This window comes from Neodiprion lecontei, chromosome 1 (genome assembly GCF_021901455.1).
Source record: "Neodiprion lecontei isolate iyNeoLeco1 chromosome 1, iyNeoLeco1.1, whole genome shotgun sequence".
Lineage (NCBI taxonomy): Eukaryota > Metazoa > Arthropoda > Insecta > Hymenoptera > Diprionidae > Neodiprion > Neodiprion lecontei.
The window spans coordinates 5,596,720-5,615,445 of record NC_060260.1 but is presented as its reverse complement, the minus strand read 5'-3'; the positions used below and the strand labels follow the sequence as shown (position 1 = coordinate 5,615,445).

Sequence of the window (18,726 nt, the reverse complement as noted above, 5' to 3'; positions counted from 1 at the left end):
TTTTATGTTAAAACCAATAATACTCACTTTAAGGATTTGTAACGTTCTTTCTCTGGGTTATTATCCGGTGGTTCGCATTCGAACGACGCTAAAGCCAATGCTGCGAAGAAACCGATAAATATGTATATACATACGTTATTCAGTTACTGTCACACGGCAAAGCTAAAAAGATGGTCTTCGCTTTTTGAATTTTGTTCGCAAATCATTAACAAAGTAATTAAACTTACAGTTTTCCGTGAGTACAGGGCTCGCTTGAAGAAAAGCGATGACACGCGCGTTCTTCTCGAATGGACAAGCGACTTGTTTCCATGCTATAAATTCCGTAACTTGTTTTGCAAGCTGCCAAAATTTCTCGAAATTAATGTGTCCATTTGGCAATCTGAATGAGAAAAATGAAAACACAACGTTTATCGAATCCGAATTATATGAAATTACGGAATGTATAAATCGGGATACAAGCAATTGAAAAAAAGAACAACACCTATTATGTACTCCAACGTCTAAAAAAAACCAAAGAAGGTATTATAACAGTGACGTTCGATGAAAGTTTTACTTGAATGAAATTCTCCATTACATAAATCTTGGCTCGTTGTAAGAACAATTATTTATTAATGCAATACTACTAAAAGTTGTAACGCAGGGCTGATCTCTATCTCTGCGTGTAATTTTCCCCACCGCACGTCTAGCTCTGTACGCCTATTTTACCAAGAAATTCTCAAGCAACACGTCGAGATAACGGCTGAAAGTTTCTCAATTTCTAGGGATGAGGGCTGCGCGTTAAATCTCACTGCAAAGCCGTTACGATATAGGTATATATATATATATATATATACGTATATATATGTATACATACATAACGCATGCACGGAAAGAAATCAGGGCAAAGTGGTTTACACACGAGTCCGAGTGAATTACCTGAAGATTTTTGTTTTTTTATCAAAGACAATCATTTGACGAGTATAATGTTATTGTATCTGGGTGTAAAAAGTTGTTTGAAGAATAAAATCTGAAAAAAATTTCGTTATTGGAAACCTAATAATATTTGCTTATATTGTATGACGATCGGTAAATGTTATATCCATCGCGACGATTGCACGTTGATCCGAAATATCCGTCTGCAGGTCTTGGATTTTCTGCGCTATATCCCATCTTCGTCTCAACTTTTGCCATTACAAGTTTAATAACTTTATATACAAAAACTTGGAGAAGGCGGGTGAGAGTGTGCGGCAAGGAAAGATACCGCGCGGCGTGGAAAAAAAAAAAAAAAAAAACAACAAAAAACAGGAAAATAAATATACCTATGTATACTATGTAGAGGAAAAATAAAAAGTAGAAGCATATTGCATGTATAAATTTCTTCGAAACCCTGAACCTCTGTGATGAATATAGGCGATAACCATGCAGACGCGTCCGTTCAAGCATCAGTATCGCTTTAAAAAATGTCCCCGGAAATAAAACAGTGATAGGGGAAAATGCGGGATGGAGGTAAAGAGAACGCGTGGAATGATCGATCCCTTTGAGTTTCAAGTCGAGGGTGCAGGTATAACCGATAGTTGGAAATTATGGTACGCGCTGAATCTGTGCAGCGAATAAGAATTTGAGAAAGGGTGAATGAGGATCAATGTAAGGATGGGGCGTCTGCTGTACGGCATTTTTCAAGATTACCCGTTTCTTTTCGATTTCTTTTTCCAAACGATATAGGTACATTGCACCAGGCGCAAACCAATCGACGGATGGTTGATAGTTCGATTTTGGGGATTTGCGAAGTTGCCGCGAGACATCGCGTAAATAACTTTGAGAGATTGAAGAGTGAAGTATAGAAAGGGATCGAATGATCATTGTGATCAAGTGTAAGACGCAGCAAAGTGGAATAGAAGAGAGGGAATGAGGAAGGCGACCCTCGCGCCTCGTTTCTTATCCCACACGTATACTCACTTGTTACTGCAACCCTCGTTCAGAAAATAAAGGTCCTTGACAAGGAGGCTGAAAAATGGCACGACTATACGCTGTCGTTCGTCAGTCGCTCCGGCGCTTCGCCACATCGCTGCCTTCAGCGTGCTTCTGTAGCTGCTGAAATTACTGCTCGGATCCATTTGGTGTTCCAGTATCGAAAACTTGGCTGACTGAACTTTCGACCACTGTGTAAAGAGGGAGAAAAATTATCTATTATTGTGCCAAATTTTCCCGGGTAAAAACGTAGGTACCCAAATTATGCGTTCAATTTTGTCCGGGACGAAAATTACAGTCGGTAAAATATGATTAGAATCCCGGTGAGGAAATTGAGTTTCCACAACTTCGCGTCATGTCTATACATCATGTTTAAATACACGCCTCTGCGTACAATTCGCGTGTAATAAAGTTACGCACGTCGTCAAGCATGAAAGGATCGGCGAATTACATGTTCTTGAGCAGATAATGTACCTAATGCAAATATCGGATAAACCTATACGTCGCCAATGTTTTCGTAAAACAATTACACGACGACGTAATTCCCGAACTTGCACTTACGCAATGACAATTTATCTCAGGAAAAAATACCCCCGAAAAAATATCACCTGAAAAATATCTTTGTAACAAAATATCTCTGAAATAAATATCCCATTACGTTTCTTGTACGGAATAGTTCGTGTGGTTTCGAACTTATTTCAAAAATGATAAGTGATGAGCGAGGCATTGTCGTTCGTATATTATCGTACAGTTAGTAATCAGGGATGTTTGTTGGCGGATTATTTTGTCGGGGATATTTTGTTACAGGAATATTTTTTCGCGAGATATTTTCTCAGGGATATTTTGTTACAGGGATATTTGGTCGGGGGTATTTTGACGCGATGCCGTACGTAGAAATAACAATTTTAGGATTAGTTTACGTTATAAATGTATACAGCGCGAAATCCAAACTATAACGTATACACTACTAAAAATATCGAAGCACAGTGAAGCTTTTCAGGTACCGCGACCCGGTCTTTCGTTGCACGATAGAAAAGTTTTTCATTAAACGATCAAATAAAAGCTCGCCGAACCCACAGTGAAACTTTATTTTATTTCCACTCTTTTCCAATCAAGGCTAAAGTCTTGACTGACCAACAATTTATCCCACCGAGCGTCGTCGACGTCGTCGTAGTCGATTCTTTTACAATTCCTTATACAAGAAAAACTAAAGCCAATGGAACGTGGTGAAGCAAAGTTTCCGGTTATCTCGCCGGAAATTTCACACCAAAGTCTGTTCCAGAGACGACCGAGGACCGAGATGGTTCGTGGAACGCGAACTGGAAGCAATAAGACAGAGGCAAAAAGGCGTCAGCGGAGTTTCGACATTTTTTTTCTTTTTCTTTCTTGTTTCATTCACGTTTGCGATGCCCCTTGAGACGCATGCATTCTGGATCCAGGTGAAATTGTATCTCTAATCCACGTTGCCACAGGTTATACGAAGAATTTTAAGATGGTTTCGTGAATCGCTATGTATACACAGATATGATCGTATCGTGGAAAATTTTAAAATTACACCGCGAGAGCAATCATTAAACGAAAAGCCTGTAGAACTTCGCCAACGATAAATATTTGTTTCGAGAATTTCTGAATCCGCTGTTGGGTTCAGGTTGCGAAATTGATTAACGAAAGTTCGTAAATCAACAAGGACGCAAATGAAATGAACACCGAATACCTAACGCCGCCCTGCGCAAGGTAAAGCTATTACGCGAATCCACTCATCGTGGAGAGAAAGAGAAACAGTGAACAGTGAGATAGTAAAACAGGGTCGTATAATTAAAACCGTTGGAAAAACCGTTGGGAAACAGTCAAGATTTTTGTATCCAGTCACCGCGTTTATTGAAACACGGTTTAGCATCTTGAATATGCATTAACGATATTATTTCAATGTGATCATATTGAACTATAAAAAAATCAATCAATAATTTCACTGTAAAAGCATAATTATGAAAATTGAATTGCAGACGTCGGTGTTAAACCGGTGATAGAAAAAAAATTGACTTACATTGCAGTAGCCAGTTTTTATTCTTTCAATTCAATTATTGAACTGAGTGGTGTATTTTATCGGACGCTCAGTATGAATTTAGAACAGATTTCGGAAATTTTATTTCGCGTGGCATGGATATTATATTCATCTGATATTATACACGTAAAAATTGCAGTGGATATAAGATATTTTTGAGAAATATATTTATTTACTACAAATTGCGATGTTAAATGTGCCTAAATATTGAATGAACCCATAATTTTTAAAATTACTTCAACGTGCTATCGGTTTTTGCTTAAATTACAATTTGTACGTACTTACGGCGGAGAAAAGATAATGTATAAATATCATATAATTTATATCTATAATTGCGACTTACGGTTTTTTTCAGCCGAGAAATTGGTGACATGTTGAGACCGGCGATTATAGCCATGAGAGAATTAAAGTTGCCGATATTGAAACACTCCCTGGCCGTTTCTATCCAGTACTCGACGACTCTTACTCGTTGTTTCTTTTTTGCATGCTTAAAGAGGGAGGAAATACGGTTTGAAGAAAGAATCATAATTGAGTTTTTCAAATTTGTATCGAATCGAATTATCGTTAAACGCTTTACTTCTGAGATAAGAAGGAACAAGAAGAAAACGTGAGGCAAAAGAAAAAGAAAAAAAAAAAAAAACAGAAAGAAGCGAGTGAATAAATGGCGAACGCAGGGAGAAGAACTTTCTAGCGCCGTGATAATCGGATAATCTGATAAGCTTTCCAACTCTCTCGCTTTAGCGTTCCTTCTCCCTCTTCATTTCTCTTTATATTTAGTTATCCTACGAGAGACTGCTACGGGAATAACTTTACTCTCTTATGCATACTCAGCCATGGCAAACTTGAAACGGGAAATAAAATTGAGAAGAAGAAAAATAATATATACAAATAAAACAAGTATAATTCAAGTTTTTCCAGTAAACTTATATAATAAACAATATTGCTGCACTTCCTGACTTCTATGCATAATACTTCTAACCGTTATTATTACACTGGAAAATTATAAAAGCGTTTCAGCACTGCGAGAAAAGTCGAGATAACACGTCAATTTTTTCCATCAAATACGTGAAGATTATTAAAACGATCATAAATTACCTTGCAGACTTCGGTTGCCACAAAGTAACTCAGTCTGTTGAACCACTGCACGTACGACTCCAAGTTTCTGGTTTTTTTCATATCTTTGAACGAAGTTTCCAAGTGCGGTGACTCCTGTGCAAAAATGAAACAAAAAGTTTTTCCCTCAAAAAAACGCTTCAATTTTCCAAAACACACCGTTTTTTTTTTTTTTTTCATTACGACCGGTATAAAAATTCATACAATTATGCGAAATCATTGCCGATTTGCGCTCGAAATAATTGGAAGACTCACTTTGGCGAATGCCTGGACAAATTCCTCCGGGCCGATGTAAGAAAGTCGTTCCAATTCTACGTGAGTAAGCTGCTGAGCGAGAACAGATGCCGATGGACAAAGCTCCGTGACGTCAACCTGGAAGAAATGGGTGAAAATTTCATTTCCACAACAGCGTGCGCGACGTAAACGGTTCAGCGTTATAATTGCGCATTTCGCGGCGGTGTTATTCACTATGATTCAGGTGCATTTCACCCACATGGTGCGGGGGACAGGATCGTTGCAGATCCCTCCACATGCATGCATGAGAAGGGTTCCAGTGCAGAACGGGTGCGCTGTCAAACATAAATTTCCCGGACATTATTCTACCCCAGGGGGGTTTGCCATTCGCCTCTCTACGCGCGCAGCAAGTTCCGCAACCCGCTCCCATGTCGCGTTATGCTTCTATAGTATATAATTATGTACATATATATATATATAAATGTTATGTAGAGGCGTAATACATAATATACCAGTTGGTAAATAATTCGAGATTCGGTGCGAGCGGTAGGTTGTATAATTTGTTATTTCCATGTATAAAAAAATAAGAAAGAAAATTCACTCGCTCATCCGAGGCGTGACAATTATTTCGCAAGAAGTGGGGCTAAAAGCCATTTCTTGGTCTTTCCGTCATACGATAAGCGCTTTTTCTCCTCCGGTTGTTTTCATTCGCTCGTCTCTCGCGAGGAGAAACGTTGAATATTGGGATTTGTAATTGCCAGGGGCAAATACTCTCTGGTTTTCGGATTAGGCGGAAAATTCTCCGATACTTTTAGCGCCAAATCAGTAATTCCTATCCCAGACTCGGTGCCAACTATTTTGCAAATAAACCGCCCAACGACGGCTTGTTACATTCAGCGAATAACAACCGCCCGATTCGCTCGTAAATTTTCTGAAAGAAAGAAATACAGTGGGCGGTAGAAAAAGGGGTAGGATGAGGGGGAGGGGAAATTCATTAGAGCTGCACAGGTAGCAAACGATACTCTCCGCGTTCTTTATGATACCTACATGTATTTCTGCATGCAACCCTTCTATGTATACGGGGCAAAGTAGGTTTTTGCTTTTTCAAACCACGGTTTCATTCACCGAAATCGTACTGTAGCGGCAATTTCATTTCTATCCGTAACTACGTTTCGGTTTCATCATTTATATAGTTCATTCCTGTACTCTTACACTTTTCGTTAATGCTGTTGAAATTTCGTCAAAGCAAAGGACCATCATTTTATCTCCCGAATAGCACGTTTTTCGTAAAATCCCGATACTGGTAAATGGAGTCGAGAGCAGTTTTAACTAATAAAAAATAAATAAATTAAAAAAAATGCGTAACAGAAGATGGTGAAGAAAATCGAATGCAGGGATCGTGTTGTTATTATACAGTCACGGTGTGAGAAGAATGAAGTATCAAATTCTGGTTCACTGGGGACGCAGGGTTTCCGAGACCGTTTATATTAAACCTCTAACGTGTTTTATCTCACTCGATAAATCTGGCGCAATTTCCTGCTGGGATGCAATCTCCTCTCGTTCGTCTCACAATAAAAATGAAAATAAAAATAAAAATATATCGTAACAATGAAAATAAAAATCACCGCAGTAACATGCGGTATCGACGATTAACAATGCTGTTCAAAATTATATCAAACGCAGCAGTCAAGCGAAATTACTGCAAATGCTTGGTTTATCTAACTGCAGGGCAATACTCTAATAGTACCTCACGCCCTTCGGCAAGTAATCGAATTAACCGAGAGTATAACAGCTTTGGAAGTAACATGCATCGACGAGTAACTCGGGCAATTTGACCACGGGTGTAACTAAATTTAAACACACATATCTTATATATATATATAGATGAAACATTTGGTAAATTGATCGCAATTTGTTACTCTGGAATATAATTATTGTAAATTACGCTTTGCGGGTCTGCAAATTTAATATTCAAGAGTATTAAACAAGAGGTTTCCTGCGAAAGCTCCGAAGTGCAATTCTGTTCTTGTTGCTCTCCTCGTTGTGTACGGTTCATTGAAACTGGATAACAATTGCGATAATGAGTGTTGTAACAATTATGCTTGCTCGCGTTATACCATTTTAGAGGTTTCGTAGACTGTGAACTTTAAGCGTTAATTAACGTTATCGTTGTGTGCATAGTCGAGACTGAAAATATCAAGTATTCGCCGAGGGAAAATCAGGCACGAGTCGATTACAACAACGATATTTCGAAATTCGATGCACAAAATTCGGTATAAAAAAATGTTTCGAGATAAAAAAAAATCTGGATTTCATAAACATTTATTTTATCTATCTTAAGAACGAGTAACTTCGTTGTAACGATACAGAGCTGAGTTATTTATAATTTCGGCAAAAGAGTGAACGATCGTCAATCGTCGTTAGCAATTTTAGATATTCAGCATCCTGGATCGTTCGGTTTTCGCTACTGGGAAGAAAATTGGCCGCACACGACGTGACTCAATCTGAATTTACTTCATTTCCGCGTAGAACAACTTATAACTCATCCCTTGAATCGGTTAGCGATTCGCTGCACCGAAAGAAATACGCGAAAGAGGATTGGTTGAGAAAGTTCTCAGGACCGGAAACGACCGCGAAGAAATTTGCTGGCTCGTTAAAAATCGATAAAAAAGAGATTCCGCGCAGCAGCCCTCGAGAGTCGTATACATATATCTATGTATATATATACATATGTACATCTATGTAGACGGAATGGAGGACAGTGCATCAGGAGCAAGTTGAAGAGGGCGGTAAACTGGCTGTAGTTAGTTATGAGCGCGGAAGTTTGAATTGGCTTTAACGCGATAACGTTTAAGCACTTTAGGCGGCGGGGAATTGAGTCAAAGATTTAATAAAACCGCCTTGTAAAGCTGTAAGGCGAGTTGTGCTTATAGATGTTACAAATATCATCCCCCGTTTGTTTATAACGACCTCGAGAAACCTGCGAGCCTTCTTCGATTAGGCGTCAACCGGGAAAAATCACAACTTTCTCGAATCTTGCCTTGACGTGCAACCTTACGCGATATTACCTACGACAACAAAGTTGACGAGGAGGCGACGCGACGGTGAAAATACGCACCGCAGCGTTTGCCCCGCGTTTATACGCGAAGCTTGCGGAACAACGGCCATATAGCCCGTATAGATTTTCCATTAAAATACCCAAGCGAGCAATTTTGTCCCCGCTGCATGGCGCGTCTGTTCGGACCTCCCGCGGAAAACACGTACGTATATGTATATTATATATATAAATATATACACAGACACACACACGCGCGCGTAACGCTAGGGGGGCAATTTTTTACACAAGAACGTATAGGTATAATATATACGGTGCGCAATAATTGGTCCGGAGAAAATAATCGTCGACAAAACCGTGGAATCCGTTTTTTATTTGACCCTTTCCGTTTGACCGCTCCTATTTTTATTCATTTCCACCCCCCGAAAGCTAAAATGCTATGTGTGCTTGCAGGGAGGAGCTTCAAAGCCTTCTCATAAGGCCGGCCGTGTCCTCTCTTATCGTTTTTATGGCGAATCTTTGTCCTCTCGTACACAATGCAGCACCAGCAGTAGCAGCAGCAGCAGGTTTTACTTCTCTCCGCAGAGAAAACCCGACGCTAATTCAAAAAATTCGCTCTTTCTATCCTCTCCTCTTCCTTTTTTATTTTTTTTCTTTTCTTTTCTTCTTAACTTTTTTGCCCCTCTCGCTTCGCCGCTCTTTATACACATTATCCCTGAATCGACCTATAACCTATCCGACTACCATCTCCTTGCTCGATGGTCTATACGTGACTTTTATCCCTTGCTAATCAACGGGGAGGGGGCAAAATTTCGTTAATCCAAGACTTTCAGAAGGTCTAATCTGTACGAATTTATCACGTTTGTGCAGGCGATGCTGCTTCGGTAGGGAATTTAAAAAAAAAAAAAAATTACCATTTTTTCATGGTGTGTACTTGTAACAGTATCGGGCCTGAGTTTACAGAAAAGTAGCTTTGAATTAATATCGCCGAGATTAGAATCTCCTTATTTATGGAGGATAGATTGCATCGTTATTCTATACTTGAGAAATTATATTTCACGTATAATTTATATACCCAGGAACATGCTTACAGCAACGCGTACTTCAAACCGATATTTTTGATACTTCGGAAAAAAGTGCGAGTGCAAATTTGTGATTAGGAATACTTTCCTAAATTCTGTGCATCCGCGAATAAAATCACTGACGAATTTGATAACGTGTTAAAGTCACGTCTACGTAGGTATACAAATATTGAAATTAGTATTTGTTCAGCTTGAAATCTCGTTACTCGATGCTGCGAATAAAAAAAAAGAAAAATATATCAATCCGATAATTTACAACGACCGAAAAGAAGTTTAGGGGAAAAAAATGATAGTTCTCGATTCAACGTTGTTTGCCAAATTGTAGAAATCATTTTTGTTCAAATGTTTCAATTTTACGTCTAGTTATATCGGTTCAGCGGCTAAATAAAGGTACAAGCCACGAGTGAGAATCTTTAGCAGAATAAACACTTGCAGTTCCGTGCAAAAAGTTAGTTGGGCGTATGCGGTTTAGTTCTCGAGCAGAATTGCTAACGTTCCAATTAAGCTTGCCGCCTTGTTTTCTCACCTTCGTTTCCTTTCTTTTTCTCTTTTTTAGACGCGCCTCTCACTCCCCGGACTAACTACTCCCCTCGCTTTTTATAATACCATGCACCGAGCACAGTGTGTCACTCAAGTCCTCCCAACTGAGGTATTAACTACACGGATACCTGCCTACGTTTTATGTCTTCTTATCCTCCGCACGGCCGACACGGACGTGTTAATTGCGTTCACTCGTTACTAACGGTGTGAAAACCCAACACTCGGAGTTGATTTGTCCAGGGTAACGTAATTCGACGCGCAAAACAGGGATACAATTTTTCCCTTTTCTTCTTCCCCTTGCTTCGCATGACGTAAGCGCACGACCGCTAGAAAATGGTGTTATATTAAACCTCTGAGAATTCCGCGTTCCAGCTTGAGCCAGTTTTTGCGAAACTTGTTGAAATATCTATAAATTAGCAAAATTACCATACTGCTCGAAGAATTCGTTGTCATCCTGACGATGGCACGTATTTTTTCGATGAAAAAATTACAAGTATGCGGAAGGTAGAGAGAAAAGTAGGCATCGGAAAGTTGGAGATTTTTTATTCGTACGATTTTTTCCTCTCTTAATTCAATGCGACGAAAGCCCTTGTTAAAAATTCATCGCAAAAGTTACGCGAATGGTTTAACCGAGTTGTAACTAAAGGTGCAAGTTATAGTAAAAAGACGAAAACGAAAGTTTCGAGAAGAAATTGTCGAGAGATTTTCGCTTTGCTGAAGATAATCTCTCATATAAAATCCTTTCCGGGAAAATTTTATGGTAGAAATTGTTACGGTACAAGAAAAACTGCGTTCAAGCTTCAGCTTGACAGCGCGTTATGCGATTCTCAGACGAATTAGATCAGGACTGAAAGGGAGCTTTTAAATGGAGCAAAAGGCTTTTTGAACTATCTGATAATCCTTTCTGAATCCCCACGCTATTTCCTTCGTTCCGGGGTTGAACAAAAACGATGTAAGCCGATTGAATAGCGTTTTGAATGTGTTTTCGGTACTCAGGTTTTCATGGATTAAATCTTTTCATGGTAATGTTATGAAAAAAATAAAATAAATAACGACAAAGTAAAGCAGAATAATTCGGATAGATTGTTTTTTTTTTTTTTTTAAATACAGACGTAGAGTTATTCTGAGCAGAATTAACTAAACGGATGCTAAACGTATACGTACGAGTATATCAATTTTATTTGAAACTTTGCGTACGCATTGATACGTAACGTTAAAATTTCCAACTGATTTAACACAGTTATTGAATTGTCTCGTTACGGCCGGCGTGTCTAACTATAGTAACTGTACAATTCAATTAGAAATTACCCATAATCTAATTTTCATGAAGTATAGTGAGATGTACGGCATAGTTGGGCGTGTTCGTAGATAGGTACGTGGCTAGATAGAAGTACATACATGCTTATTATAGATACGTGTTAATGCACATGTAATACAAGTACACGGGGTTGGGTAAGTATCGCCTATATGTCGCGCAAAATTGAATTACTTGAACAGTTAAGGAAACCCCGGAGAGAAATTAGAAACGGTATTATACAAGTTGAAGTACGAAATACGCGCTGGTTTAATTCCATTGAAATCGACCGATTAATTTCGCCTTAGCATATATAGGTAGAAAATAAATCATTTCTGCGCATACGAATGAAACAACGGTGATGAAAAATGAAGGGAAAAAAAAAGAAAAAAAAAAAGAAAAAAACACAGGAACGAGAAAGAGGAAAATTTTTCTCACCAATCGAAATCCTTCGTCATACCTACGATTCATCGGAAATTTCGCTCTCTTTCTCGCAAAATAAAACGCTACGCTGTTTACTCGCGGTTATTAGATTGAACACGCGATTTCATTATTTCCGTATATTTCAAACGAGCCCATTTCTATACTTTTCATATTATACAAGTACAGGATTTCGTGATTTAACAACATCTCGTTGTGTTCTACATAGAAATTACGCGAAAGCGTATCACACAAATTGCCTACAAACAGGCAACGCAAAGGACTTACTTTACCATTGCTGTCTTGCGGATGATTCGTTTTCGTAGTCATAATTTCTCTCTCTCTCTCTCTCTATAGGCATTCAAAAATCGCAGAATCCATTGATTCCGGCAGTGTAAGGAGGAGTGATAATAAAATAAGGAATCACGCCTGCTGCAATTATTACCTGAGTGAGTTGCTCGGCGGCGGCTTCGGTCGCTAATCCTGCAAGTCCTTCCTCGTACCTTTCCAAGGCCGTTAACCTTAGCAAGAGATTCTGAAGAAGAGCCGAAACCTCTTGCCTGGCGGTTGCGTCGACGGCAGCCACTTTCTGGGTGATGGCCCGCACGTGACTCATGACTCTCTCGTCCCGAAAATCGTAGGGGAACGTCTCCGTCCACTCGGCCAAGAGCTGGACGAGTCTTGGAACGAACCGATGAAGCCTCTCCTGGTGAAGCGGAATTATTTTCCTTGTATTCTATTGGGAAAATCGATCAATCCCAGAGTCTCTCATCGTCAGCGTCAGTGTCGGTGTCTTTTTCATATACCCAACGAAATTCATACGAATATACAAATATCCCGATAATTTACACTTAAAATCTGTTGCACAGCCATTTCCAAAGACACATATATCACTAATCGTGAGTACAAGAAACGGCGAAAGCATTCAAGGAAATCTCCACGTATAATCGCAGAAAATTCGTATCACTCACCTTTCCACCCTCGCCGGTGAGGTTCTGCTGGAGTTCGCATAGAGCGCAAACCTCGCCGAGGAGCTCGTGTGGTTTTATGAAGAGTCTGGCGCTGAGGAGGAAGGCGAAGAGGTAGGCGCGGTCCGGATAATACTCCTCGGTTGGCACCATGTGTTGGACGAGCGCCTCCAACGAGCCAGAGACCAGATTCCCATCCCGATACACCAGCGCCTGTATAAAACGAAACGGGACAACGCGATGATTTGGGTGTTGTGTAAAAATTTTCACACACCTGATTCATCTTCGCCATTATTTTCAAACTCGGTAAATGAATAAATGAATCCTTGCAGGTTGTTAGTTGCTGTATGAGGGGGGGGGTCCGTACGTTACCGAAAGTAAATTGAGAAACTAATTTGCGGGTGCAAACATTCCCCTGATGTCCCTTCCGCAAGCGGCAGCTAGGTATACCTGTGACAAATTTGCCTTGCCAAGATAAGTTTTCCCGGAGAGATCCTCGCTTGGTATAATCGTACGGTATAAATTGTAACGCATAGGTATACGTATAGGTAGGTATACGAAGAAGCGAATTCAAGTTGGATCGTGAGATCAAACTTTCCTCATCGTTTCTAATCAAGTACTCGACAATCGCGTCCGAGTCTTTTCCTTGAAACGCTTCTTTCTCGGCTTTCTTCGTTTTACTCCTTCACGAATTATTATTATATACATATATATAGATGACATCTGCGATATAAGTATGTAAATAACGCGGATATTTTTTTATCTCTCTGCCTAAGTTGTAATGGGTTAAAGGAATGGGAGACAAAAAAAAAGCAAAAGATAAGGATAATATTTCTTTTACAAAAATGCGACGAAGGTGACGACGAGAAGAAAGGAAAAACATGATGGCTCACGGTTTTCGGTTTCAGTCAAATCTAAGCCAAGGAAATCCCGCGAAAGCTCCGCACACGGGTCAACGAAAGCTCGTCTGGGGTTGCCGGGGTTTGTTTAGTCTAGTAAAAAGTTTGCTACGAGGCGCGTGGCGTCGGTGACAGGGTTTACTGTTTTGTCACAAATTCAGTTTCCTCGTTTTGCGTCAACCCGACCGCAACACTCGCTGCGGTTTTTTAAGCTCCGTTCTCTGCTGCGTTTTGTGTGGGCATGTGCCAAAATGAATCTAGAGCATCGCGCAGAGCGAGCGACGATCTTGATGGACGTGTCGCGCTCAAAAATTTCGCTTTGGCATGATGATATGATCGGGTCAACATATTTTTTAGAATTTGGAAAATCGGCGTTTCGAGAAAGAATTGAGAACATTGGCAAATAAAGTTGTTGTCATTTTTGTACGAGTATGAAAGCCTCGCGCGGATATTTCAAATTCGATATTTCCAATAAAAGTATTCATGCACGGATTTTCTAATATTATAAACGATGTTGGTGCTTTTTCCCAAAGAAATTTGCAAGCAAATCGTCAAGATCTTGATGGAAATTGAAAATTATACGTGAAATCGACGGCTCGGCGTACAAGCTAATTCTTTCAATATACTTTTTATTGTTGAATTACTCGTGGTGTTTTTTCATTTTTGAATATCGCGTATGCTGAATAATTGGCAGGGTGTAATGAATATTGATATGGCAAAACAGCGAACGATTTGAAAGCTCGGTTTGCAGGGACGGGAGAAGAGAACGAGAGAGAAATTATTCTTTCAATATTCGTTATTATCCTTCTTTGCAATTATAAGACTCCGCGATGCTGTGCAGCTAATTGTTTTAGGATTTAATTCGTATCTCTGTTTGTTTCTTTTTCCGCGGTTTGCTCAATACCTTCGTTCCACGGTTATAATTTGATTGCGGTTAATTTTCGCAGATGTAAACTGCGGGTGAAAGACGAATCTTTGCAAGTTTTCATTTCACGGAATAGACGTAAAGTTATTACACGAGACTTTGTACAATTGCTGAATATTTGCAAAATAAAAGGTACTCGGCTCACGATATTAAGCCTGGCTAACCCGAGGCAACGTAAACTCGTATAAATGGTATACTGCAGTTTGTACATATAACGCATTCAAAGTGAGGGAAATCAGACGTCGGAAAAAGACAGAAACTTCTACAGCACAAGGTGGTGGTGGTGGTGGTGGTTGCGGTGCAGGGAAAAAAGTTGCGAGAAAATTTGATTGCTTTTACGACACGATTAAGCTGCCGCAGACTGTATAACAATAGGTACACACAACGGCGGAGAAATAACAGCCGAATGAAAACACAAACGATATAATTCAACGACTTTTAATGTCGCTTTACAAGCGCATTAAAATATATAAAAGGTATATGAGAATGAAACGATGCGTATAAAAATAACGTACAAATAACACCGTGTTTTAACAATACATACCGATAATAAAGCCGATTATAATTGCTCCGTTATCTTATTATACTTATAGCAATGAGCGACGTCTGTTCAGCTAAAAACTTTCCGCGAATAAGAATTAATTTCCAGAAGATTGATCGGAATGCAAGTAGGAAAGAAGATAAAAAATGTATAAACAGAGAATTATATACCCGGTAAGTAAATTCGTATTCCAGCGATCGGACTGCGGAATTTGTGGGATTTTTTATATACTTGTTATAATGTTAAATTTCTTATTGCTTCACACACGTGTAACGTACGGATAACTTCGGCTTCGATCGCCTGATCTTCTTCTCACGATCGTATCTCTACCCAATAACAAGAATACATATTTTTCATTTACACGTGCTCGATGCACATAAATAAATTGTAAAGGAGAAGGTAAAAAAAGAAACGGTCAAAACGAACAGCTTAAAAAGCGTGAAAAAAACTGGCCAATTATAGCTTGAAGCGAGAAAAAATTAATTCTTTATCATCAAAATTTATGGAAAAAAAAAAAAAACAGGCGAACAAACATCGTGAAAAACAAATTCCAATTTACCAGGTATTCACCCTTTCGTTCTATCCCCACGGATATAAAGCTTCCCGCGATACGAACATTACTTCAGAGTTAATCGCCCAAGCAAATTAAAAATAATAAAAAAACGCAATTTACAATATTACATAATATTATGAAATAAAGCTGGATACGTTTAAAACTTGTGTTTCCTAATTACTTCGTTTCAATAATTATTATACCTTTGTATAATTGTGCATAAAAAAGTAGATTTCGACAGTACGAAGGTGTCCTCCAGGAATTTGCCAACTTTTATACCATATTTTCATACATGATCTTTACATAGACACGTATATATACATAGACCTGAACGTCTCGATCAGCTTCCGGTGAACCTGCAGGAGGAAAGGATTAATCCCCCCTCCCCCCCTCATAAATTTTTGCTCTCTTTTCCTTCTCCCCCGATTTTTTTCCCTGCAACATACATTTTTTCTCCTTCTCTCTATCTATCCGGACCACCCCCCCCCCCCCCCTCCCTTTCCCTCTTTCTCCTAAACTGTGACCCACTTCGTCCGTGCACCTTCCAATATCTCACCGGATCTATTTTCTCTCAACTTCTCTTCTTCGCCTCCCCCGCAACGTCACCCCGGTTAAGTTAAGGTTGTATTAGGTACTTGCAACGTTCTAACGTTCCACCATCAGCCATCCGCTCCTTCGGGCCGTTGCACCAATCTTCGGGGAGAAAATTGCGCTTTATTGCCCTTCACCCGGCAAGCTTGTGCGGCCGGTGAAAATACCCTCGTGAATATTAAAGCGGAGGGTTTAAAACGTTCGGCTAAATAAAAAAAATAAATAAAAAAAAAACACCTACTTCCGGCGTGTGTATAAAAGTACGTTATACGTACAGCGATGCAGGTGCATCCTTAAGGATATTCATTTTCAGGCGTTGAGTAGCTACACTAATACGACCCAGTTCCATGCTTAATATTCCCGTGTACGTACACCATCAATCAAACATTGTGAATATAATATACTTGTGGTAAAAACGATATGAAAATGAAACGAAATGTTCATCGTTGCGGGGACAATGGTCTGCAACAAAATGAAACGAGGTGCTGAATTGTATAATATATACTCGGTTGGTATAACGTTGAAAATTTTCCCTTACACATATATTATGTATGTACTGTACGTACCATCGCGTTATAATGTTATACCAACAAAGTGGCTATGTAGATCAGTACCTATACATATACGCATGTATAAAAACGGCCCATTCAAATTCCGAAGGGAACGGCCGAGCAAACAATGAATTCTTTTCTTTGCTGTTTAATTTCGCACACATCTACAGCCAGCGACTTTAATTTTCCGTGCAGTCGTGCACCGCGGACTATGATCGGCAAGAGTAATAACGGTAGGTACGTACCTACTACGTATCTCTCTTTGTGCGCTTTCGAAAATGCCTCTGTTTTCGGGATAAATCTATACGCCGATCGGCGTTCGTCGGCGTTGGTCTGTCGATTTTTCCTCAATATAGGTATAATATATCGATGGACGCGTTCCGACGTTGAAGCTGCGACGGTGCACCCATTGTCGGATAAAGGTTTTAATTTCGAACGGAATCGTTCAAACGGACCGGGAGGCATCCGATGAAAATGAAAGAGATAAAAAGATTAGGAACAAAAAAATAAAAGAATGGAGTAAAAACAGAACAAAGGAACGGAAGGGAAAGAGAAAAATATAGAGAGCAAGACAGAGAGAGAGAGAGAGAGAGAGAGAGAGAGTGAACGAGGGAGACGAAAATAGGAAATGGGAAGTAATAGGGGTCGAGATGAAAAAATAGAAACAAAAAAAAAAAAAAAGGAGAGAAAAGAAAGAAAAGTGTAGACCAAAGAGGTAAAAGGTAAAAGAGGCAAAACCGCTGCCCAGTCAGACTGATAAACCCGACAAAGCGCAATGGCTGAAACAGCGTCAATGGACTGGGGAGGGGGGATGGTTTCTAAATTCTTTAGGCTCGCTTTGACGGAGACGATTTATAGAATAGTAGAAAAATATCGAATCAGATTTTTCTGAAGAATAAAATTTGGCCATTTTTTCGGCAGAGATTGCAACTTTCGGTAAATATTTTTTGATTAAGTAAAAAAAAGGCACGAAAAACAAAATAAAAATTAAAGAAAACAAAAAACAGCTCGTCGACAATTCAGTCTGGAATATGTATTCATTTTTCAAACGAACAATACACATGCAGCAGCAGCGGCATATGTCGCATTGATTTAACATGTCAACGGGCGTTTGCGAATATTTGCGAAATGAAAGACTGAAAGCAGTCCGCGTGACTGACACAATACAGACTTGATTAAACTTGGCTTTATTTTTGTTCTGTTTTTTCGTTTATTATACACCCACACGCGTATAAACTATCAACGCTGTACGCTGCGTGAATTGGCCTATAGAGAAATTTCTCCCCTATTCGAAAAAAAAAACAAAAGGAAACAACAGAAGAAACGTATAAACAAAAGGAGAGAATAAACGGAGCAATTATTGGATTGGTTTCTCTTACTTTCTTTCTTTATTTATTTATTTATTTATTTTTTTTTTTCTTCATTCTTTCAGCGATTTTTCGCAAGGCTGCAGACAAATTCCGCGCGTGTTAATCAAGTTTTTTTGCCTGGTACGTCGAGGCAGGAGGGTGTTGAAGATAACTTCGGAGTTCTGATCCGAGACGCGTGGAACTGAGACGGTAAATAATAGTTTTGCTGGGGGCGCCTCCCTGCGGAGACCACCATTCTCTTATTACCGGAAAAAAGGTGATTCCCGAAAATTACTTCGCCATCTTATCATCAGGGATCCCTCGTCCCGTTCCTTTTGCAATTTCCCGTACCTGCACCGCACACCCACGTTATACGTACACGAATACCAATACGCGAAGGTGAAGCGTTTCCTCTTCTTCTCTCATTGTTCTTCGTTCTCTGCCGGTTATTCCTTCTTTACTTTTTGCGCGAAATGTTTTTTACGCCAAGGTTTCGCCCCCGTGTTTTTCCTCGACTTGATTTCTAGCCCCCCGCGGGTGAATTCGAGATGGGGATAAAAGGGGATCATGTATGCGAATAAAATAATCGAAAAGTCTGCGTC

At 39.5% G+C, this 18,726-nt stretch overlaps 1 protein-coding gene across 1 annotated transcript in view; it reads right to left on the bottom strand.

Annotated features, from left to right (window-relative positions):
* Window positions 1-18,726, bottom strand: part of LOC107223748 — a 190,324-nt gene that overhangs the window by 4,433 nt on the left and 167,165 nt on the right. The window contains exons 6-13 of the mRNA XM_046745327.1: window positions 12,719-12,928; window positions 12,193-12,453; window positions 5,378-5,494; window positions 5,105-5,218; window positions 4,353-4,496; window positions 1,936-2,138; window positions 228-379; window positions 28-100 (exon numbers count right to left, since the gene is read on the bottom strand). Coding sequence (XP_046601283.1) covers window positions 28-100; window positions 228-379; window positions 1,936-2,138; window positions 4,353-4,496; window positions 5,105-5,218; window positions 5,378-5,494; window positions 12,193-12,453; window positions 12,719-12,928 — 1,274 coding nt within the window. The remainder of the gene's footprint in view (window positions 1-27; window positions 101-227; window positions 380-1,935; window positions 2,139-4,352; window positions 4,497-5,104; window positions 5,219-5,377; window positions 5,495-12,192; window positions 12,454-12,718; window positions 12,929-18,726) is intronic.